Genomic DNA, 25,002 nt, shown 5'->3' on the forward strand with positions numbered 1-25,002 from the left:
TTTGGAACATTTAAAAAAAAAATTGAAAATCTGCATGAAACAGTTGTTATCATTTTTATACCAAGATCTCCCAAAAGCAATTCTCTAGAAATAAACAATTAAAATGTTTATGAACAGTATACATTAAGTAGTAAGTAGTACTAGGTTAATTATTTTATCAGACACCAAAACTTAACATTTTTATCCCACATCTACCCATGTAAGCAAAAAATGATTACAATTCTAATTCTCAATTCTAATAAACATTTTAAGGTACATACAAGCAAATATTCCACAAAATTCCAAAATATTCCAAATCCCGGAAGAGGCACCATTTCCAGGGGGTACTGAGAAGCAAATAGAAGATCCTGCACAGACAACAGTTCCATGGAAACACCTGTTTCTGAGATATGCTGCTCGGTGGTGTAATTACTGCACAGTGGTGTAGAGTTTAGGCCTGTCTGGTTGAAGTTTCTGTGTTGTCTCCAGGGGCTTTTCATTTCCATCCAGAGTCTAAAGACCTGCATAAGGGCTGGATTGCATGTGTTTACTTGTCTGGACATGTGGAGTTATTGAGACTGATTAATCATTAATACATTTAAATTCTTAAGAACGTGGTCTCATCTAAGCATGGCACCTTTTTTCACATGGTTGCTGTGTCCTCTACATGACTTATTTTTGTCTTGTAGACAGATTCTCCTGATCCACCTGAGCTGTGGATCTCTGCAGCTCCTCCAGAGTGATCATGGGCCTCTTGGCTGCTTCTCTGACCTGTGCTCTCCTTGTTCGATCTGTCAGTTTTGGGTGGACCATGGCCATGTCTTGGTAGGTTTGTAGAATCAGTTGTAGAATACTTTTTCAGGTTCATTTTTTGAATGATGGATTGGGGATCAATACTCCTTGGGATGCTTAAAGCTTGAGATATGTTTTCATGACCTAACTCTGCTTTAAACTTCTTCTCCACAACTTTATCTCTGACCTGTCCGATGAGTGCCTTGGCCGTCATGTTGCTGTTTGTTCACTAGTGTTCTCTAACAATCCACTGAGGCCTTCAGAGAACAGCTGTATTTATACTGAGAATAACCTTCACAATGACGTGCTTCTTTGTGTGGGTCTATCACTTAAAATCTAAATAAAATCCATTTAAATTTGTGGTTGTAAGGTGACATGACGTAAAATAGGGGGAAAGCCACTGTAATAATGGATTGAGACATTAGTTTAATCATTTGTAATGATGAATAATGTTAATAGTTCATTGAGATGTTCTGTCATAAGTACTGTTAATTGATTTACCTTTATTGCAAAGTTTTACTCATGTGTCATATCATCACTTCAGGACAGGAAACTTGGAAGTCCTGAAGCTTGGATGTTCTTGGGCAGGACGAACAGCTAGTGTGAGGAATGCTCTTTTCTGGAGTATGGAAATGGTGAGGAGTATTTCTCATATTCAACCACTCAGATGATGATCCCGGTTCCAGCTGGTACCCGTTAATCAGAAGAATAAAAAATGGTCTTTGTGGAAATGGGTAATTGCAAAAAAGATAAAAAAATTTTTTATAAAAACATATCCCTGATCCCTTAACTGAAAAAAACTCTGTTGATTTGATTTCTATTTTATTTTCTTTTATTTTAGGTTAGACCATGCATGTTTTCCTAGAAAAGATGACTATTTTGGCTCATTTGAGAATTCTGTCACCTCTGATTTAACATCGGTGTAGGTCACGCCCTTGTAGATTCCCTTAGTAGGATACTCCAGGGTTGAGCCATTGCTGCAGGTAATTTGGACGGTGGCGGTGTAGGGGAGATTAAATGTGACTCGACCGATTGTGATGTCTACATCCATGAATTTCCCTGGAGGAACCTGAATAGTAAAAGACAGCTGCTCGGTTGTCTCCTCAGAATTCTCTAAACCATATGAGCTTTCAGTACCCTGAGTAAAACTGAATGCAGAGTTTACTTCCACAATACTCAGAATTGATGCCTTCACTTCCATGTTCAAAGACATTTCCATCTTGTTGGTCAACAACCAGGAGGACTTTTTGGTGATGTTCCTTGAAGTTTGTACTGTGTATTCTTGTGTTGTATTAGACTTGTTGTGGTAAGTTATGCATTTGATTTCTTCAAAAACAACCTTGGGTGTCTCCATAGAGAGTGTGGGATAATTCACATCCTTCATCACAGTAGACTCGATGTAGTTAATGAATATGAAAGATAAGCAATTAATATCTTCCTTAGCTTTTCCAGAAATTCCCATGCAGATCCCAGAACCAACATCTATTGGGTATTCTGTCTTCAGGCCCCAGTATGTCATCTGTACAAAGAACTCTCGAGATTTGTTGGTCTTGAATTTGATGGCACCTGCACGTGTTCCAGCTCCATTTCCCCAGAGTGAGAGAGAGTCAAAAAACTCTCCATCTTCAAATTTGAATTTTTGGGGATTCCCACTAGGATCACCACACTGCATGGAGCGGCCATCGGTAAGCCAGACCTTAATGGCTTTGATCTGCCAGCCACCAACCCACACCCATATCTGTTTCAGCATGGCTCCATTTCCAAGTCCATTCAATGTAAATTGATCACCTTCATTTGCACCAACGGGAAAAACTAGGGTTGACATGTTCTTGCTATTAATGTAGACCTTTAAAAGAAATAAAAATACAATGTTAATTTCTGTTTATGTGCATTTTCACATGTACCTTCTTTGAACTGCTCAGTGTAAACAGTTTAGTTTCAAGTGGTTAGTTTGAACTGTTCAGTTAATTTACGGACTAAATTAACGAACACAGCATGAGTTAATGAGACACAGTGTGAGTTAGTGAGGCACAGTGTGAGTTAGTGAGGCACAGTGTGAGTTAGTGAGGCACAGTGCGAGTTAACGAGACACAGCGCGAGTTAACGAGACACAGTGTGAGTTAGTGAGACACAGTGTGAGTTAGTGAGGCACAGTGTGAGTTAGTGAGACACAGTGTGAGTTAGTGAGGCACAGCGTGAGTGAGTGAGGCACAGCGTGAGTTAGCGAGATACAGCGTGAGTTAGCGAGATACAGCGGGAGTTAGCGAGATACAGTGTGAGTTAGTGAGGCACAGCGTGATTTAACGAGACACAGTGTGAGTTAACAAGACACAGTGTGAGTTAGTGAGGCACAGTGTGAGTTAGTGAGGCACAGTGTGAGTTAGTGAGGCACAGTGCGAGTTAACCTCTTAACACGCCCTGGCCAGAAAAATATGATATTTAATATCTGGCTGTGTTTATGAATAGTTATAGGTTCAATATAGACACCCAATATACCATTTTAAAGCTTAGAATCTCTGCTTTTCAGTTATATAGCCTATTTAGCTGTATCTCCTTTCAGAAAATAAACATTTAGGGCGAAATATGCCTTGGTTATGAAAATATTAAATCATAATTTTCATATTTCCGTTTATCGGACGTCCATATTTGATCGAATGCGGACATGTTATACACCATTCGAACCGTCTGGCTCCGTTTTAGTGTAGGATGTACGGTCCCTGAATTAGAGCTGAAAGAGCGCGTTGCAGCGCGTGTTCAGAGTTGAAAAATGCACAGGTTTGGTCCTGTAGTTACCTACAGTCACTCCCCCCACCCCCCCAACACCCATCAGCGCGTCCCCCACTCTCTTACCTTCAAAACGAGTCCACACGCAAGAAAATCCATCAATCCAGTCTCCTATAATCCACAGTTATATCCACCCCGCGCGAGGAATAATGTGAGACGGAATCTTAACTTTAATTACGAATTAAAAGCATTTTATTCGACGCTGCTCCGATTCTGGCCCACAGCCAGACAGGGCGGAGCCTACTGGACATGACGGTATGAGAATGAGGTCTCTCAGCCAATCAGGTGGCGAGCTCGGCCAGCTGAAAGGCTAGGGAAGAGAGATGCTTGGCCATAGATACTTTCTCTAATAGATTTCCACTCAGCAGAACAACCGCTCTTAAAGAGACACTGCGGATTTCTGTTTGTATATGAGTAGACCACACAAAAACCCAGAGTTTACTGCAAAATGAGTTATAAAAGTGGTATTTTTTATTCTTATAAAGTTTCCAGTCATTTGGAGAAAGAAAAGACCATTACTGGTTCAAATCACTATAACTTCTAACCAGTAATAGGTAGCAGTTTAAAATTTTATATGATGATTGTAAACACATTATAGTAAAATATAGAGTTGTCAAAACCCTTCATCCATATAAATAGTTCATTTTATGTGTCTGAAAATAAAAAAAAATAATAGAAAATCTGAAAAGCGCCTAAAAATTTTCCTGGTTTTTACCATATATTGGCCATTACATGTTCAATTGAATAATTAAAATGCCTTAAATGAATTGTGTAAAGGCTTCTAAGTAATATTAATTCATAGAATTGACTCTAAATAATTTAATATTGGAGTGATAAGCCTTCAAATGTGAGTATGTAATTTCAGGCGGAAAATGGTAAAAATAGGCTTGGAGCATAAGAGGTTAACGAGACACAGCGCGAGTTAACGAGACACAGTGTGAGTTAGTGAGACACAGTGTGAGTTAGTGAGGCACAGCGTGAGTGAGTGAGGCACAGCGTGAGTTAGCGAGATACAGCGGGAGTTAGCGAGACACAGCTTGAGTTAGTGAGGCACAGCGTGATTTAACGAGACACAGTGTGAGTTAACGAGACACAGTGTGAGTTAGTGAGGCACAGCGTGAGTTAGCGAGACACAGCGTGAGTTAGCGAGACACAGTGTGAGATAGTGAGGCACAGCGTGAGTTAACGAGACACAGTGTGAGTTAGTGAGGCACAGCGTGAGTTAGCGAGACACAGTGTGAGATAGTGAGGCACAGCGTGAGTTAACGAGACACAGTGTGAGTTAGTGAGGCACAGCGTGAGTTAACGAGACACAGTGTGAGTTAGTGAGGCACAGCGTGAGTTAGCGAGACACAGCGTGAATTAGTGAGGTACAGAGCGAGTTAACGAGACACAGTTTGAGTTAGTGAGGCACAGTGTGAGTTAACGAGACACAGCGCAAGGTAACGAGACACACCCTGGGTTAGCGAGACACAGCATGAGTTAGCGAAACACAGTGCGGGTTAGCAACACACAGCGCGAGTAAACGAGACACAGCGTGAGTTAGTGAGGCACAGCGTGAGTTAGCGAGACACAGTGTGAGTTAGTGAGACACAGTGTGAGATAGTGAGGCACAGCGAGTTAGCGAGAGGGAGTTCTCCTCAACTTGTAGTCTAAGTTAGAGAATAAACTCACAATTTAACACTTTCACACATTTTTGTTTAAAGCCAGGTTTTTGAACTCCAAGTATTTGCTGTGTAGTAGCTTTCCAGCCCAGAGGTCGTTGAACACAATTGCAGAACAGTTGATCTTAAAGCAGGTAAACCCAAGAAGAAATTATAAGGAGATAGAGAGCCCAAAAACAAGAACAGGTGGAAAATAAAGTCACACCGAGTGCGACAGAGAGACAGGGGAACATTTTATTTATTTATTTTTTCATTATCGTTCATCATAGTTCAAACAACCTCACGGGCCAGATGTTTCATGCTTGCGGGCCACATCTACCTATTGCCAACCCCTGTTCTACGTAAAGCCCAGTAGGTACTGCTTATTCTTATTTGATTTGCCTTTTTATTACTATAGCTAACAGTTCATATACATCAACATTTAACATTTATATTTATTTAAGGTATACTGACTTAATGCCCTGCTGCCTACATCCTGCATCCTTGTCTCAGAATCCAGCCTGAGTATGAAGAATTTCTTGAATGTTAGAAACAGCCCGTTGATTTATATGAACTGTTACCTATACCTATATATAACGCTAACCAGTACCTACTTGAATTTTCCTACAGGCATAATAACTAGCAAAAAGATAGCAAAAAAATTAAACAGAAGCAAACGAGAGATTCCAGAAGCTTCTGCACCAAAATCCACAGAAAATCCACAAAAACACAAAAACTAAAGCACAGATCAAAATCCAAACTGAAATAATACTTGCAATGAATAATACAGTAAGTATATTTATATATATATATATATATATATATATATATATATATATATATATATATATATATATATATATATATATATTTGCTATATTTTGTTCTTTCTTTGAATTTGCAACATACACTTTTTAGTTTGTTTAACACTTTTAAGTTACTACATGATTCCTTATGTGTTCCTTCATAGTCTGGATCACTTTACCATTCATTTCCTATGTAGGTTAAAAAAAACATTGAATGAAGAAGTGTGCTCGAATTTTTGACTGGTTCTGTATGTAAATCTGTAAACCTGGTAGTTTAAAGTATGCTATATCTTGCAGTATACACTGTATGTTATATATAGTCTTTATATTTGAACACAAGCAATTCTATCCATTGCTCCATTTTGGAGCAATGGAACTGTGATCTCTGCAAAGATGGTGCTCCATCAAATACTTAGTATGGAGGGAGTGCACTATCAATCATCAGCTCCACTCATGCTCATTGAAAGAATTAAACTCACTACTGAATTTTATTTTTATGATACAGAGCAGATTGAGAACAGTGTTCCGGAGCACTCTCTTCACATCTCTAGGAAAAGCTTATGCTGATGTTCATGTTTAATTCTCACTAAACTCCTCCAAGATACAGTTTAATTAAATACGTGCTAAATAGAACTAAACCAGCCCGCATAAAACCAGGCGGAAACGCGTATGGTCTCTAGCGCACTCTAGAGTCTATTAGGGACAGGTCTGGACTGCAGGCAGGCCAGTCGACGACCCGTACGCACTTCTTCCACAGCCATGCCTTTGTAATGTTTGCATCTTGTGGTTTAGCATTGTCTTGTTAAAAAAATGTGTAGACATCACTTTAAAATATGTGGTCTTGAAGGCAACATATACCTCAATCTGTGTGCTTTTTGCATTAATGCTGCATCACAGAAATGTACACATCACCTTAACTTTTTTTAATTTGTGAATTGTGTCCAGTGTTTCCTTGTTCCTTAAGCATGAGCAGAAATAAATTAAAATGGAAATGGAGTAAAATGAGAACATGTCACTACATGCATGAGCACAAAAATAACAATTTGCAGTACTTCAGCTGCAAGTTACTGTTTACAAAATAAGAGCGTGAAAAATATAGTATTGGACTCTACATATGTTCTCTTATATAGAGTTTAAACTTCAGAACATCATTCCTGTGATGAGTTTAAGTTTAAGGAAATGCTGCAGCATAAAGTTTCACTAAGAATATTTCCTCATAATTCCCATTTGTTTCAGTTTGTTTCAGTTTTAAAGTAGAGCTACAGAAATAAATTACACAGTTATTTATCTTTCAGTTAAAAAATATGCTTCCGCGTAAAATTTCATTAACAATATTTCCTCATAATTCACATGTTTTTATAAGTCATGCTTTGTGTTGAGTTTGTTCAGTAATAACTGCTAAATAAACCTTTGATGGAACTTTTCCTACAACTGAGCCTATTCCTTTGTACAGAAAGCACTTCAACTCTGGGATGATGGTGGGTTTTCTTACATTAGCTGCTCGCTTCAGGTCCTTTCACAATTTTCATTAGATTGAATGTCAGGATTTGTACTTGGCCCCATTCCAAAACATTACTTTATTCTTCCTGTACGACTTGTGTGCTTAAGGTCTTTGTCTTGCTGCATGACCCACCTTCTCCTGAGATTTAGTTGATGGACAGATGTCCTGATATTTTCCTTTAGAATATATCTCTGATATAATTCAGAATTTATGGTTCCGTCAGTGAAGGCAAGCCGTCCTGGCCCTGATGCAGAAAAACAAGCCCAAACCATGATACTACCACCACCATGTTTCACAGATGGGATAAGGTTCTTATGTTGGAATGCAGTGTTTCCTTTATCCAAACATAAAGCTCTAGTTTGGTCATCTGTCCACAAAACATTTTTCCAATACACTTCTGGCTTGTCTACATAATCTTTAGCAAACTGCATACAAGGAACATTGTTAATTTTGGAGAGCAGTGGCTTTCTTCTTGCAACCCTGCCATGCACACTGTTGTTGTTCAGTGTTCTCCAGATAATGAACTCATGAACATTAACATCAGTCAATGTGATAGATGGATGGAGCTGAATGGAGAGCACTCTGCATTGGTCTATCAGTTAAAGTCTTAATCAATACATTTAAGTTTTTTGTTGTAAGGTGACAGAAAGTTCAAGGGGTATGAATACTTTTGCAAGCCACTGTACAATCCATACATTTTACTGATTATAGTGTGTTTTTTTTTAACCACATCAGTAATTAATTCACTCTTGTTCTCCTGTTTATGAAAATCCTAGTCTCTAGAATTTAATATTGTATTTGCTGATTTCTCATATAGGGCGAGTATGTATTAACTGATACAAAAACATATATTTAAATGTTACTTAAGTATATTTAAAATAGTTCCATTTTAGTACAGTTAAGTACACTTAGCACAATTTAATTAAGACTTAACATACTATGTTTATACAATTAAATATAATAAGTACAAAACGTTGTTCCATTTTAGTGATCTTTAAATATACTGATTAATAATAAAGTGGCCACAAGAACACTTTAGTGCACTATAGCATAATAATGCTCAGTATACTTTAATCTACTTTTTCCACTAGGGTTGACTAATGGAGGTGACCAGAAAAACAGCTCATTTTTAAAAGCAAAGTGACAATGCCAAGTTAGCCGGCTGGTTAATTTGCACAGTGCAATTGGACTATTGTCTACTAAGATAGCTGTGAATTTACATATTAAACACTTCATTATAACACCATATCATCAGAACATTTGCCCCGCATGTAGCAATCTTCATTATTCTTACACAATCTCGTAATCAAAGAAAACAGTGATGTTCAGGAGAAGAATGGACACAGAATAAAACGTATAGGGTTCTCAACATATTTATTTACCACAGCTTGTGACTGAGGCAAGCTTTTGAAAAGCCTATTTCTTCTGGCTATTGAAAACCTCAGCTAAGACATGAAATACCAAATTCTCATAAGGGTGAACTAAACTTAATGCATTGCATACTGTGTATAAACAGTATAAACAGGATTTAACACTAATCTGGTTTAGTTTGCATTATTGCATTATTGTTACTTTATATTAGTTTATAAAAGTCTATAGAATGTAGAGAATATCCTGCACACTGAATTACAGTCATATGAAAAAGTTTGGGCACCCCTATTAATCTTAATCATTTTTAGTTCTAAATATGTGTCCCTGTGGTCTTCCATTTCCTTACTATGTTCCTCACAGTGGAAACTGACAGGTTAAATCTCTGAGACAACTTTTTGTATCCATCCCCTGAACAACTATGTTGAACAATCTTTGTTTTTAGATCATTTGAGAGTTGTTTTGATGAGCTCGTGATGCCAGTCTTCAGAGGAGATTCAAATAGGAGAACAACTTGCAATTGGCCACCTTAAATACCTTTTCTCATGATTGGATACACCTGGCTATGAAGTTCAAAGCTCAATGAGGTTACCAAACCAATTTTGTGCTTCAGTAAGTCAGTAAAAAGTAGTTAGGAGTATTCAAATCAATAAAATGATAAGGGTGCCCATACTTTTGCACCGGTCAAATTTTGGTTTAATGCATATTGCACATTTTCTGTTAGTACAATAAACCTCATTTCAATCCTGAAATATTACTGTGTCCATCAGTTATTAGATATATCAAACTGAAATGGCTGAAACACCCAAATATTTACAACTAAAAATGATTAAGATTAATAGGGATGGCCAAACTTTTTCATATGACTGTATTGCAAATATACAGTATCTACAGTACTGTATGAGGTAATGTGTATTATTTTGGCGAGGACCATTTTTGGTATTTTTGCAATTGGTTTTTCAAACTGTATAAAACCAAAAAAGCCCTAGAGAAGCAGACTCAGTAAACATTGCCTAAACAATATCCTAAAACACTAATTTTCAATAAAGATTATAACTTTGTGCATGTTTTTATTAATTTGGAGCTCCAGAACTCAAACACATGTCCATAAGTTATATCCAAATATCCAAGTTTTATTTTTAAAGTGTATAGAGTTCCATGAAAATATATAATAAACTATTTGCAGACATATGAGTTTTACTCATTATTGTTGTTGGAACAATAGCAAAATAATTTAGATGTTTACTTGAAATGTACCTATTAATGAATTAAAAGCACTCAATTACAGGAACAATAGCAGAATATCTTTCTGGAAAGTTTAGTGACTCAGTAAATTCCACAAAAGCTCAGAGTTTCCTCAACCCTAAATAAATGGCGCCCCCAACCCTCACTGACTTCTTATTCAGCTCGGCTCTTCTAAAGACTAATTATCATCTGAATGGACACACTTCCATTGTTGTTTAGGTTCTTTCTCTGGTCAGAGTGTGGGAAAGCTCTGAGGGGAAGAATCACAGTCTACAGTCATTAATATCCTAAACACTGGGATTGGTGAGCAGTGCACGAGGGAATAGACACGCTTATAGTAGAGGAACTTTACTAAGCAGCTTCATCTGTAAGATCTGATACATCTGGATCAAAACTACATAAAGAGAACATGAACATCTGGACCAGGACTAAACTCTATCAGCAGAGTTAGATCACCCAACGCCTCCATGTTTCACTAGAATATAGTGATAGACTCTGATTAAAGTGATCAGAATCAGCTTCACACGTGTGAATATGGACGTGTGCAATCAGTGACATCACCTCCACCCCCCCACCTGCTCCCCTGAGACACGCTCATTGTCCCCAGCTACAAGATCTCTGAGCATATGGCAGCTGGACGGTTCTTCTGCTCTAATGCTGAAGCTCCACCATTGGCTGCAGAGTGTGAGAACCTCCAGCAAGCCCAAGACCCACACATTGATATGGAGATTCAGGAGTATAAATAGAGGAGATTCAGCCAGTTCAGATCAGACTCACTCTACACAGAGAGATCTACAGCACTGAGATCTACAGCCATGACTCCTGCAATCACTTCAGCACCTTCCATCTCAAAGGAGCTCCTCCCTCTCAACAACAAGGTAAACTGAGATCTGATTAAATGAAGAAAAAGTGTCCTTCTTTATCTACTACTTTATTCATTACAGAAGGTGTTTTGAGTGCAGTTCTCTAATCATGCTCTCCTTCTGTATCTGCAGCTGAGAAAGCCAGTGGTGGAGAAGATGCGCAGAGATCGCATCAACAGCAGCATTGAGCAGCTCAAGACTCTCCTGACTCCAGAGTTCCTCAACCAGCAGCCCGACTCCAAGCTGGAGAAAGCAGATATCCTGGAGATGACAGTCAGCTTCCTCAGACGACAGCAGCAGAAGCAGAAGCAGCAGCAGCAGCCTGCATTCTCCTCCAGCTCAGCAGCTGTCAATCAAGGCTTCTCCAGATGTGTCCATGAGCTTCTGCACTTCCTGTCCAAAGATGAGGTGAAGACACAGTCTCAGAGAAAACTGATGAACCACGTCCTGCAGAACCTGCAGCCGTCAGCAGATCAGAAATGGAGGGAAAGTGTTCTCCCTCAAGAGCAGCAGAACATCATCAGCAAAGAGAAGAGCGCCCTCTGGAGGCCCTGGTAGATTCCTTCAGAATCAGATGAACTACAAAAGCAGATGAGAAGGGACTACAAATGTCTAGATTAGATGTTTGTGGTGAAGTTTTGTATTTATTGCTTTGTATCAAAGACTATTTTAAAGCTTTTTTCTCTTGTGGGGAAATTTGCGTTCTTATTTAATTTTTAATTCTCTGGAAGTTTTGGTAGAAATAATTATTAGGAGACAAAATACTGAATGTCTTCTGATCAAAACATTTTAAAAGTCTATGTTAGACTTTTGCTTTGCTGTTATTTTTACAGTTTATTTTCTCTGTGGAGAATTATGGGTTTTTATTGATGAAAATTTGTTCAGCTTTAATGAGAATTTCATGTGAATCACATGTGAACTACTGATAACTGCCTACAGCAGATCCTAATTTACCTTCTAAGAAGATAAAATATATTACCAATCATAGATTACTATGATATCAGACTTTCTTTCAGTTTGAAACTTGACTTTAATTGATTTGGTCAGTTTTTATGGCGTATAATTTGTTCATTATATGAGTATTGATATTTTTTCTATATTAGAGATTTTACTCATCCTCTATGAGGATATGTTTCTATACAAATGTTTTAATTTAACCTGATCTGTAATTTACAGAATTCTAATGTTGTGATATATTATCACTAAACATATCAATTTTAGTTCATATGAAGATTTGTGAATGTGTCTTTTATAAAGACGATGTTGTTAAAGTGTGTTAATCTGACTGTGCTCTGCATGCTGCAGAATTCACATCTAACATTCCTTTAGATCTTCTCATATTGAGAAAGTTTTATAGAGTTTGAATTTTTTCTCTAAGTTTGTGTGTTTTTGTCTTTTATAAAGACAGTTTTGTTAAACCTGATCTGTAATTTACAGAATTCTAATGTTGTGATATATTATCACTAACGTATCAATTTCAGTTTATATGAAGATTTCTGAATGGGTCTTTTATAAAGACTATTTTACTTTATGTTGTTAAACTATGTTCTCTGTATTGAAGAATTTGTGTTTATTTTTCTTTTGTAAAGAAAACTTTGTGAATCATGTTCTCTGCATGTTGCAGAATCTGAATACTGTTATATATTATAACACGATATATAAATCTATCAGAAAATAAAGTAATCATTTTACTACATTATTCCTTATGTTGTATATTTTTTAATTATGTGATCATTTTTAAAATGATTAATTTCTTCTGAACATATACAGATACATGTTTTTCAGGATGTACAGAACAATGGTACTGAATGAACTTAATGAATTTATTAATAACTTAATAATGACTGGGATGTGAGTTTATTTTCCCAGTTTATACAACATTCAACTGTTGGGCTTTTAAAGCAGGGCCAGGCCAATAATCCCCAACTATATCTCACTAGTGTATATGAGTGTGTTCTCTGCACTGATTAATTAAAAGTAGAGTCTGCAATCCATCTGTTTCCATCACAAGAATGGTGAAAATGGTTGTTTTAAACAGTAATAAAAACTGTCCATAGGTGCAGCCATTGCTAAATATAACATATTTATCTCCATACTTCTTCTTCTACTGAAAATCCAATGAAAACTGTGATTCTTCGAATAAATGAAAATGGTAATGAATGCATTTTTAAATTTAAAAAGAAAATATTTTATTGCTGCACAATACACAAAGCAGATGAATGATTTAAGACATTTAACAGAAATAAGTAACAGAGAACATCCCAAAATATAAACCCATAATAAAACAATGTCCAAGATTTGGAACATTTAAAAAAAAAATTGAAAATCTGCATGAAACAGTTGTTATCATTTTTATACCAAGATCTCCCAAAAGCAATTCTCTAGAAATAAACAATTAAAATGTTTATGAACAGTATACATTAAGTAGTAAGTAGTACTAGGTTAATTATTTTATCAGACACCAAAACTTAACATTTTTATCCCACATCTACCCATGTAAGCAAAAAATGATTACAATTCTAATTCTCAATTCTAATAAACATTTTAAGGTACATACAAGCAAATATTCCACAAAATTCCAAAATATTCCAAATCCCGGAAGAGGCACCATTTCCAGGGGGTACTGAGAAGCAAATAGAAGATCCTGCACAGACAACAGTTCCATGGAAACACCTGTTTCTGAGATATGCTGCTCGGTGGTGTAATTACTGCACAGTGGTGTAGAGTTTAGGCCTGTCTGGTTGAAGTTTCTGTGTTGTCTCCAGGGGCTTTTCATTTCCATCCAGAGTCTAAAGACCTGCATAAGGGCTGGATTGCATGTGTTTACTTGTCTGGACATGTGGAGTTATTGAGACTGATTAATCATTAATACATTTAAATTCTTAAGAACGTGGTCTCATCTAAGCATGGCACCCTTTTTCACATGGTTGCTGTGTCCTCTACATGACTTATTTTTGTCTTGTAGACAGATTCTCCTGATCCACCTGAGCTGTGGATCTCTGCAGCTCCTCCAGAGTGATCATGGGCCTCTTGGCTGCTTCTCTGACCTGTGCTCTCCTTGTTCGATCTGTCAGTTTTGGGTGGACCATGGCCATGTCTTGGTAGGTTTGTAGAATCAGTTGTAGAATACTTTTTCAGGTTCATTTTTTGAATGATGGATTGGGGATCAATACTCCTTGGGATGCTTAAAGCTTGAGATATGTTTTCATGACCTAACTCTGCTTTAAACTTCTTCTCCACAACTTTATCTCTGACCTGTCCGATGAGTGCCTTGGCCGTCATGTTGCTGTTTGTTCACTAGTGTTCTCTAACAATCCACTGAGGCCTTCAGAGAACAGCTGTATTTATACTGAGAATAACCTTCACAATGACGTGCTTCTTTGTGTGGGTCTATCACTTAAAATCTAAATAAAATCCATTTAAATTTGTGGTTGTAAGGTGACATGACGTAAAATAGGGGGAAAGCCACTGTAATAATGGATTGAGACATTAGTTTAATCATTTGTAATGATGAATAATGTTAATAGTTCATTGAGATGTTCTGTCATAAGTACTGTTAATTGATTTACCTTTATTGCAAAGTTTTACTCATGTGTCATATCATCACTTCAGGACAGGAAACTTGGAAGTCCTGAAGCTTGGATGTTCTTGGGCAGGACGAACAGCTAGTGTGAGGAATGCTCTTTTCTGGAGTATGGAAATGGTGAGGAGTATTTCTCATATTCAACCACTCAGATGATGATCCCGGTTCCAGCTGGTACCCGTTAATCAGAAGAATAAAAAATGGTCTTTGTGGAAATGGGTAATTGCAAAAAAGATAAAAAAATTTTTTATAAAAACATATCCCTGATCCCTTAACTGAAAAAAACTCTGTTGATTTGATTTCTATTTTATTTTCTTTTATTTTAGGTTAGACCATGCATGTTTTCCTAGAAAAGATGACTATTTTGGCTCATTTGAGAATTCTGTCACCTCTGATTTAACATTGGTGTAGGTCACGCCCTTGTAGATTCCCTTAGTAGGATACTCCAGGGTTGAGCCATTTCTGCAGGTAATTTGGACGGTGGCGGTGTAGGGGAGATCAAATGTGACTCGACCGATTGTGACGTCTAAATCCATGGATTTCCTTGGAGGAACCTGAATAGTAAAAGACAGCACCTCGGTTGTCTCCTCAGAATTCTCTAAACCATATGAGCTTTCAGTACCCTGAGTAAAACTGAATGCAGAGTTTACTTCCACAATACTCAGAATTGATGCCTTCACTTCCATGTTCAAAGACATTTCCATCTTGTTGGTCAACAACCAGGAGGACTTTTTGGTGATGTTCCTTGAAGTTTCTACTGTGTATTCTTGTGTTGTATTAGACTTGTTGTGGTAAGTTATGCATTTGATTTCTTCAAAAACAACCTTGGGTGTCTCCGTAGAGAGTGTGGGATAATTCACATCCTTCATCACAGTAGACTCGATGTAGTTAATGAATATGAAAGCTAAGCAATTAATATCTTCCTTAGCATTTCCAGAAATTCCCATGCAGATCCCAGAACCAACATCTATTGGGTATTCTGTCTTCAGGCCCCAGTCTGTCATCTGTACAAAGAACTCTCGAGATTTGTTGGTCTTGAATTTGATGGCACCTGCACGTGTTCCAGCTCCATTTCCCCAGAGTGAGAGAGAGTCAAAAAACTCTCCATCTTCAAATTTGAATTTTTGGGGATTCCCACTAGGATCACCACACTGCATGGAGCGGCCATCGGTAAGCCAGACCTTAATGGCTTTGATCTGCCAGCCACCAACCCACACCCATATCTGTTTCAGTGTGGCTCCATTTCCAAGTCCATTCAATGTAAATTGATCACCTTCATTTGCACCAACGTGAAAAACTAGGGTTGACATGTTCTTGCTATTAATGTAGACCTTTAAAAGAAATAAAAATACAATGTTAATTTCTGTTTATGTGCATTTTCACATGTACCTTCTTTGAACTGCTCAGTGTAAACAGTTTAGTTTCAAGTGGTTAGTTTGAACTGTTCAGTTAATTTACGGACTAAATTAACGAACACAGCATGAGTTAATGAGACACAGTGTGAGTTAGTGAGGCACAGTGTGAGTTAATGAGACTCAGTGTGAGTTAGTGAGGCACAGTGTGAGTTAGTGAGGCACAGTGTGAGTTAGTGAGGCACAGTGTGAGTTAGTGAGGCACAGTGCGAGTTAACGAGACACAGCGCGAGTTAACGAGACAGTGTGAGTTAGTGAGACACAGTGTGAGTTAGTGAGGCACAGCGTGAGTGAGTGAGGCACAGCGTGAGTTAGCGAGATACAGCGGGAGTTAGCGAGACACAGCGGGAGTTAGTGAGGCACAGCGTGATTTAACGAGACACAGTGTGAGTTAACGAGACACAGTGTGAGTTAGTGAGACACAGCGTGAGTTAGCGAGACACAGCGTGAGTTAGCGAGACACAGTGTGAGATAGTGAGGCACAGCGTGAGTTAACGAGACACAGTGTGAGTTAGTGAGGCACAGCGTGAGTTAGCGAGACACAGCGTGAATTATTGAGGTACAGAGCGAGTTAACGAGACACAGTTTGAGTTAGTGAGGCACAGTGTGAGTTAATGAGACACAGCGCAAAGTAACGAGACACAGCCTGGGTTAGCGAGACACAGCATGAGTTAGCGAAACACAGTTCGGGTTAGCAACACACAGCGCGAGTAAACGAGACACAGCGTGAGTTAGTGAGGCACAGCGTGAGTTAGCGAGACACAGTGTGAGTTAGTGAGACACAGTGTGAGATAGTGAGGCACAGCGAGTTAGCGAGAGGGAGTTCTCCTCAACTTGTAGTCTAAGTTAGAGAATAAACTCACAATTTAACACTTTCACACATTTTTGTTTAAAGCCAGGTTTTTGAACTCCAAGTATTTGCTGTGTAGTAGCTTTCCAGCCCAGAGGTCGTTGAACACAATTGCAGAACAGTTGATCTTAAAGCAGGTAAACCCAAGAAGAAATTATAAGGAGATAGAGAGCCCAAAAACAAGAACAGGTGGAAAATAAAGTCACACCGAGTGCGACAGAGAGACAGGGGAACATTTTATTTATTTATTTTTTCATTATCGTTCATCATAGTTCAAACAACCTCACGGGCCAGATGTTTCATGCTTGCGGGCCACATCTACCTATTGCCAACCCCTGTTCTACGTAAAGCCCAGTAGGTACTGCTTATTCTTATTTGATTTGCCTTTTTATTACTATAGCTAACAGTTCATATACATCAACATTTAACATTTATATTTATTTAAGGTATACTGACTTAATGCCCTGCTGCCTACATCCTGCATCCTTGTCTCAGAATCCAGCCTGAGTATGAAGAATTTCTTGAATGTTAGAAACAGCCCGTTGATTTATATGAACTGTTACCTATACCTATATATAACGCTAACCAGTACCTACTTGAATTTTCCTACAGGCATAATAACTAGCAAAAAGATAGCAAAAAAATTAAACAGAAGCAAACGAGAGATTCCAGAAGCTTCTGCACCAAAATCCACAGAAAATCCACAAAAACACAAAAACTAAAGCACAGATCAAAATCCAAACTGAAATAATACTTGCAATGAATAATACAGTAAGTATATTTATATATATATATATATATATATATATATATATATATATTTGCTATATTTTGTTCTTTCTTTGAATTTGCAACATACACTTTTTAGTTTGTTTAACACTTTTAAGTTACTACATGATTCCTTATGTGTTCCTTCATAGTCTGGATCACTTTACCATTCATTTCCTATGTAGGTTAAAAAAAAACATTGAATGAAGAAGTGTGCTCGAATTTTTGACTGGTTCTGTATGTAAATCTGTAAACCTGGTAGTTTAAAGTATGCTATATCTTGCAGTATACACTGTATGTTATATATAGTCTTTATATTTGAACACAAGCAATTCTATCCATACAATAATAAATACTTACAACAGATCACACAGTTCTGGAGCTTTCCAAAAAAGCCACGTCCCTTCAGCTGCAAGTTGCTGTTTGCAAAATATGAGCGTGAAAAATATAGTATTGGACTCTACATATGTTCTGTTATATAGAGCTTAATCTCAGAGGGCGGTTCCCTTCAACATTCCTACTCCTACAGGTAGAATTTCTTGGAAACCTCAGAACTTATTCCTGTAAAGAGTTATTCTTCTTTCAGTTTGAATGTATGCTGCTGTGTAAACATCGTTAACAATATTTCCTCATAATTCGCATGTTTTAATGAGTCATGCTTTGTGTTGAGTTCGTTTCAGTTTTAAAGTAGAGCCATGGGACTAACACCCACAGTTCAAATATTTTTGAACATTCTTTCTAATGAACGCATTCGGATTCTTTAAGCTACCCTCACACAGCTCATCTAGTCCCTGTAGAAAAGTACTGCCAATAGAATAGGACTCTCCTGACCAGATTACCATGAACCTATTGGCAACATGTCTAATAGCAGGTATAGGCTAGAGGGGTGTTAAACCCCAGAAAATAGAGACCACTCTGGAGCAATGGAACTGTGATCTCTGCAAAGATGGTGCTCCATCAAATACTTAGTATGGAGGGAGTGCACTATCAATCATCAGCTCCACTCATGCTCATTGAAAGAATTAAACTCACTACTGAATTTTATTTTTATGATACAGAGCAGATTGAGAACAGTGTTCCGGAGCACTCTCTTCACATCTCTAGGAAAAGCTTATGCTGATGTTCATGTTTAATTCTCACTAAACTCCTCCAAGATACAGTTTAATTAAATACGTGCTAAATAGAACTAAACCAGCCCGCATAAAACCAGGCGGAAACGCGTATGGTCTCTAGCGCACTCTAGAGTCTATTAGGGACAGGTCTGGACTGCAGGCAGGCCAGTCGACGACCCGTACGCACTTCTTCCACAGCCATGCCTTTGTAATGTTTGCATCTTGTGGTTTAGCATTGTCTTGTTAAAAAAATGTGTAGACATCACTTTAAAATATGTGGTCTTGAAGGCAACATATACCTCAATCTGTGTGCTTTTTGCATTAATGCTGCATCACAGAAATGTACACATCACCTTAACTTTTTTTAATTTGTGAATTGTGTCCAGTGTTTCCTTGTTCCTTAAGCATGAGCAGAAATAAATTAAAATGGAAATGGAGTAAAATGAGAACATGTCACTACATGCATGAGCACAAAAATAACAATTTGCAGTACTTCAGCTGCAAGTTACTGTTTACAAAATAAGAGCGTGAAAAATATAGTATTGGACTCTACATATGTTCTCGTATATAGAGTTTAAACTTCAGAACATCATTCCTGTGATGAGTTTAAGTTTAAGGAAATGCTGCAGCATAAAGTTTCACTAAGAATATTTCCTCATAATTCCCATTTGTTTCAGTTTGTTTCAGTTTTAAAGTAGAGCTACAGAAATAAATTACACAGTTATTTATCTTTCAGTTAAAAAATATGCTTCCGCGTAAAATTTCATTAACAATATTTCCTCATAATTCACATGTTTTTATAAGTCATGCTTTGTGTTGAGTTTGTTCAGTAATAACTGCTAAATAAACCTTTGATGGAACTTTTCCTACAACTGAGCCTATTCCTTTGTACAGAAAGCACTTCAACTCTGGGATGATGGTGGGTTTTCTTACATTAGCTGCTCGCTTCAGGTCCTTTCACAATTTTCATTAGATTGAATGTCAGGATTTTTACTTGGCCCCATTCCAAAACATTACTTCATTCTTCCTGTACGACTTGTGTGCTTAAGGTCTTTGTCTTGCTGCATGACCCACCTTCTCCTGAGATTTAGTTGATGGACAGATGTCCTGATATTTTCCTTTAGAATATATCTCTGATATAATTCAGAATTTATGGTTCCGTCAGTGAAGGCAAGCCGTCCTGGCCCTGATGCAGAAAAACAAGCCCAAACCATGATACTACCACCACCATGTTTCACAGATGGGATAAGGTTCTTATGTTGGAATGCAGTGTTTCCTTTATCCAAACATAAAGCTCTAGTTTGGTCATCTGTCCACAAAACATTTTACCAATACACTTCTGGCTTGTCTACATGATCTTTAGCAAACTGCAGACAAGGAACATTGTTAATTTTGGAGAGCAGTGGCTTTCTTCTTGCAACCCTGCCATGCACACTGTTGTTGTTCAGTGTTCTCCAGATAATGGACTCATGAACATTAACATCAGTCAATGTGATAGATGGATGGAGCTGAATGGAGAGCACTCTGCATTGGTCTATCAGTTAAAGTCTTAATCAATACATTTAAGTTTTTTGTTGTAAGGTGACAGAAAGTTCAAGGGGTATGAATACTTTTGCAAGCCACTGTACAATCCATACATTTTACTGATTATAGTGTGTTTTTTTTAAACCACATCAGTAATTAATTCACTCTTGTTCTCCTGTTTATGAAAATCCTAGTCTCTAGAATTTAATATTGTATTTGCTGATTTCTCATATAGGGCGAGTATGTATTAACTGATACAAAAACATATATTTAAATGTTACTTAAGTATATTTAAAATAGTTCCATTTTAGTACAGTTAAGTACACTTAGCACAATTTAATTAAGACTTAACATACTATGTTTATACAATTAAATATAATAAGTACAAAACGTTGTTCCATTTTAGTGATCTTTAAATATACTGATTAATAAAGTGGCCACAAGAACACTTTAGTGCACTATAGCATAATAATGCTCAGTATACTTTAATCTACTTTTTCCACTAGGGTTGACTAATGGAGGTGACCAGAAAAACAGCTCATTTTTAAAAGCAAAGTGACAATGCCAAGTTAGCCGGCTGGTTAATTTGCACAGTGCAATTGGACTATTGTCTACTAAGATAGCTGTGAATTTACATATTAAACACTTCATTATAACACCATATCATCAGAACATTTGCCCCGCATGTAGCAATCTTCATTATTCTTACACAATCTCGTAGTCAAAGAAAACGGTGATGTTCAGGAGAAGAATGGACACAGAATAAAACGTACAGGGTTCTCAACATATTTATTTACCACAGCTTGTGACTGAGGCAAGCTTTTGAAAAGCCTATTTCTTCTGGCTATTGAAAACCTCAGCTAAGACATGAAATACCAAATTCTCATAAGGGTGAACTAAACTTAATGCATTGCATACTGTGTATAAACAGTATAAACAGGATTTAACACTAATCTGGTTTAGTTTGCATTATTGCATTATTGTTACTTTATATTAGTTTATAAAAGTCTATAGAATGTAGAGAATATCCTGCACACTGAATTACAGTCATATGAAAAAGTTTGGGCACCCCTATTAATCTTAATCATTTTAGTTCTAAATATGTGTCCCTGTGGTCTTCCATTTCCTTACTATGTTCCTCACAGTGGAAACTGACAGGTTAAATCTCTGAGACAACTTTTTGTATCCTTCCCCTGAACAACTATGTTGAACAATCTTTGTTTTTAGATCATTTGAGAGTTGTTTTGATGAGCCCATGATGCCATTCTTCAGAGGAGATTCAAATAGGAGAACAACTTGCAATTGGCCACCTTAAATACCTTTTCTCATGATTGGATACACCTGGCTATGAAGTTCAAAGATCAATGAGGTTACCAAACCAATTTTGTGCTTCAGTAAGTCAGTAAAAAGTAGTTAGGAGTATTCAAATCAATAAAATGATAAGGGTGCCCATACTTTTGCACCGGTCAAATTTTGGTTTAATGCATATTGCACATTTTCTGTTAGTACAATAAACCTCATTTCAATCCTGAAATATTACTGTGTTCATCAGTTATTAGATATATCAAACTGAAGTGGCTGAAACACCCAAATATTTACAACTAAAAATGATTAAGATTAATAGGGATGGCCAAACTTTTTCATATGACTGTATTGCAAATATACAGTATCTACAGTACTGTATGAGGTAATGTGTATTATTTTGGCGAGGACCATTTTTGGTATTTTTGCAATTGGTTTTTCAAACTGTATAAAACCAAAAAAGCCCTAGAGAAGCAGACTCAGTAAACATTGCCTAAACAATATCCTAAAACACTAATTTTCAATAAAGATTATAACTTTGTGCATGTTTTTATTAATTTGGAGCTCCAGAACTCAAACACATGTCCATAAGTTATATCCAAATATCCAAGTTTTATTTTTAAAGTGTATAGAGTTCCATGAAAATATTTAATAAACTATTTGCAGACATATGAGTTTTACTCATTATTGTTGTTGGAACAATAGCAAAATAATTTAGATGTTTACTTGAAATGTACCTATTAATGAATTAAAAGCACTCAATTACAGGAACAATAGCAGAATATCTTTCTGGAAAGTTTAGTGACTCAGTAAATTCCACAAAAGCTCAGAGTTTCCTCAACCCTAAATAAATGGCGCCCCCAACCCTCACTGACTTCTTATTCAGCTCGGCTCTTCTAAAGACTAATTATCATCTGAATGGACACACTTCCATTGTTGTTTAGGTTCTTTCTCTGGTCAGAGTGTGGGAAAGCTCTGAGAGGAAGAATCACAGTCTACAGTCATTAATATCCTAAACACTGGGATTGGTGAGCAGTGCACGAGGGAATAGACACGCTTATAGTAGAGGAACTTTACTAAGCAGCTTCATCTGTAAGATCTGATACATCTGGATCAAAACTACATAAAGAGAACATGAACATCTGGAGCAGGACTAAACTCAATCAGCAGAGTTAGATCACCCAACGCCTCCATGTTTCACTAGAATATAGTGATAGACTCTGATTAAAGTGATCAGAATCAGCTTCACACGTGTGAATATGGACGTGTGCAATCAGTGACATCACCTCCACCCCCCCCACCTGCTCCCCTGAGACACGCTCATTGTCCCCAGCTACAAGATCACTGAGCATATGGCAGCTGGACGGTTCTTCTGCTCTAATGCTGAAGCTCCACCATTGGCTGCAGAGTGTGAGAACCTCCAGCAAGCCCAAGACCCACACATTGATATGGAGATTCAGGAGTATAAATAGAGGAGAGTCAGCCAGTGCAGATCAGACTCACTCTACACAGAGAGATCTACAGCACTGAGATCTACAGCCATGACTCCTGCAATCACTTCAGCACCTTCCATCTCAAAGGAGCTCCTCCCTCTCAACAACAAGGTAAACTGAGATCTGATTAAATGAAGAAAAAGTCTCCTTCTTTATCTACTACTTTATTCATTACAGAAGGTGTTTTGAGTGCAGTTCTCTAATCATGCTCTCCTTCTGTATCTGCAGCTGAGAAAGCCAGTGGTGGAGAAGATGCGCAGAGATCGCATCAACAGCAGCATTGAGCAGCTCAAGACTCTCCTGACTCCAGAGTTCCTCAACCAGCAGCCCGACTCCAAGCTGGAGAAAGCAGATATCCTGGAGATGACAGTCAGCTTCCTCAGACGACAGCAGCAGAAGCAGCAGCAGCAGCAGCAGCCTGCATTCTCCTCCAGATCAGCAGCTGTCAATCAAGGCTTCTCCAGATGTGTCCATGAGCTTCTGCACTTCCTGTCCAAAGATGAGGTGAAGACACAGTCTCAGAGAAAACTGATGAACCACGTCCTGCAGAACCTGCAGCCGTCAGCAGATCAGAAATGGAGGGAAAGTGTTCTCCCTCAAGAGCAGCAGAACATCATCAGCAAAGAGAAGAGCGCCCTCTGGAGGCCCTGGTAGATTCCTTCAGAATCAGATGAACTACAAAAGCAGAACAGAAGGGACTACAAATGTCTAGATTAGATGTTTGTGGTGAAGTTTTGTATTTATTGCTTTGTATCAAAGACTGTTTTAAAGCTTGTTTCTCTTGTGGAGAAATTTGCGTTCTTATTTAATTTTTAATTCTCTGGAAGTTTTGGTAGAAATAATTATTAGGAGGCAAAATACTGAATGTCTTCTGATCAAAACATTTTAAAAGTCTATGTTAGACTTTTGCTTTGCTGTTATTTTTACAGTTTATTTTCTCTGTGGAGAATTATGGGTTTTTATTGATGAAAATTTGTTCAGCTTTAATGAGAATTTCATGTGAATCACATGTGAACTACTGATAACTGCCTACAGCAGATCCTAATTTACCTTCTAAGAAGATCAAATATATTACCAATCATAGATTACTATGATATCAGACTTTCTTTCAGTTTGAAACTTGACTTTAATTGATTTGGTCAGTTTTTATGGCGTATAATTTGTTCATTATATGAATATTGATATTTTTTCTATATTAGAGATTTTACTCATCCTCTATGAGGATATGTTTCTATACAAATGTTTTAATTTAACCTGATCTGTAATTTACAGAATTCTAATGTTGTGATATATTATCACTAAACATATCAATTTTAGTTCATATGAAGATTTCTGAATGTGTCTTTTATAAAGACGATGTTGTTAAAGTGTGTTAATCTGACTGTGCTCTGCATGCTGCAGAATTCACATCTAACATTCCTTTAGATCTTCTCATATTGAGAAAGTTTTATAGAGTTTGATTTTTTTCTCTAAGTTTGTGTGTTTTTGTCTTTTATAAAGACAGTTTTGTTAAACCTGATCTGTAATTTACAGAATTCTAATGTTGTGATATATTATCACTAACGTATCAATTTCAGTTTATATGAAGATTTCTGAATGGGTCTTTTATAAAGACTATTTTACTTTATGTTGTTAAACTATGTTCTCTGTATTGAAGAATTTGTGTTTATTTTTCTTTTGTAAAGAAAACTTTGTGAATCATGTTCTCTGCATGTTGCAGAATCTGAATACTGTTATATATTATAACACGATATATAAATCTATCAGAAAATAAAGTAATCATTTTACTACATTATTCCTTATGTTGTATATTTTTTAATTATGTGATCATTTTTAAAATGATTAATTTCTTCTGAACATATACAGATACATCAGGATGTACAGAACAATGGTACAAGTAGAATAAAATGAATGTATTAATAACTTATTAATGACTGGGATGTGAGTTTATTTTCCCAGTTTATACAACATTCAACT

General features: G+C 37.1%; 6 protein-coding genes across 7 annotated transcripts in view; 2 read left to right on the forward strand and 4 right to left on the reverse strand.

Annotated features, from left to right (window-relative positions):
- The window catches only part of LOC125787362 (aerolysin-like protein), a 33,572-nt gene extending 15,541 nt beyond the window's left edge, over window positions 1-18,031 (reverse strand). Inside the window, exon 1 of the mRNA XM_049471452.1 lies at window positions 17,955-18,031. The gene's annotated coding sequence lies outside the window, so the exon portion shown is untranslated. The remainder of the gene's footprint in view (window positions 1-17,954) is intronic.
- On the reverse strand, window positions 1-18,031 carry LOC125787363 (aerolysin-like protein). Of its 2 annotated transcripts, XR_007429272.1 has the most exons (3): window positions 17,955-18,031; window positions 14,851-15,895; window positions 1-1,573 (listed from the first exon to the last, which is right to left on the reverse strand). XR_007429272.1 is itself a non-coding variant. In XM_049471453.1 (2 exons), the coding sequence occupies exon 2, from the start codon at window positions 15,872-15,874 to the stop codon at window positions 14,924-14,926; it is 951 nt and encodes a 316-aa protein (XP_049327410.1). In that variant the 5' UTR covers window positions 15,875-15,895; window positions 17,955-18,031; the 3' UTR covers window positions 14,845-14,923. The 2 variants fall into 2 exon arrangements, 1 of the variants encoding a protein (XP_049327410.1); XM_049471453.1 differs by lacking the exon at window positions 1-1,573 and having other exon boundaries at window positions 14,845-15,895.
- On the reverse strand, window positions 1,646-18,031 carry LOC125787578 (aerolysin-like protein). The gene is made up of 2 exons (XM_049471985.1): window positions 17,955-18,031; window positions 1,646-2,617 (listed from the first exon to the last, which is right to left on the reverse strand). Exon 2 carries the CDS (start codon window positions 2,594-2,596, stop codon window positions 1,646-1,648), a length of 951 nt encoding a protein of 316 aa, XP_049327942.1. The 5' UTR covers window positions 2,597-2,617; window positions 17,955-18,031.
- LOC125787368 (transcription factor HES-5-like) lies at window positions 10,890-11,567 on the forward strand. Its single transcript, XM_049471456.1, has 2 exons — window positions 10,890-10,996; window positions 11,114-11,567. The coding sequence occupies exons 1-2, from the start codon at window positions 10,934-10,936 to the stop codon at window positions 11,537-11,539; spliced, it is 489 nt and encodes a 162-aa protein (XP_049327413.1). The 5' UTR covers window positions 10,890-10,933; the 3' UTR covers window positions 11,540-11,567.
- Window positions 13,132-25,002, reverse strand: part of LOC125787364 (aerolysin-like protein) — a 14,892-nt gene continuing 3,021 nt past the window's right edge. The window contains exon 2 of the mRNA XM_049471454.1: window positions 13,132-14,851. The gene's annotated coding sequence lies outside the window, so the exon portion shown is untranslated. The remainder of the gene's footprint in view (window positions 14,852-25,002) is intronic.
- On the forward strand, window positions 23,016-24,186 carry LOC111195355 (transcription factor HES-5-like). Its single transcript, XM_022682256.2, has 2 exons — window positions 23,016-23,136; window positions 23,254-24,186. The coding sequence occupies exons 1-2, from the start codon at window positions 23,074-23,076 to the stop codon at window positions 23,677-23,679; spliced, it is 489 nt and encodes a 162-aa protein (XP_022537977.2). The 5' UTR covers window positions 23,016-23,073; the 3' UTR covers window positions 23,680-24,186.

Source organism: Astyanax mexicanus, chromosome 24 (genome assembly GCF_023375975.1).
Source record: "Astyanax mexicanus isolate ESR-SI-001 chromosome 24, AstMex3_surface, whole genome shotgun sequence".
Taxonomy (NCBI): domain Eukaryota; kingdom Metazoa; phylum Chordata; class Actinopteri; order Characiformes; family Acestrorhamphidae; genus Astyanax; species Astyanax mexicanus.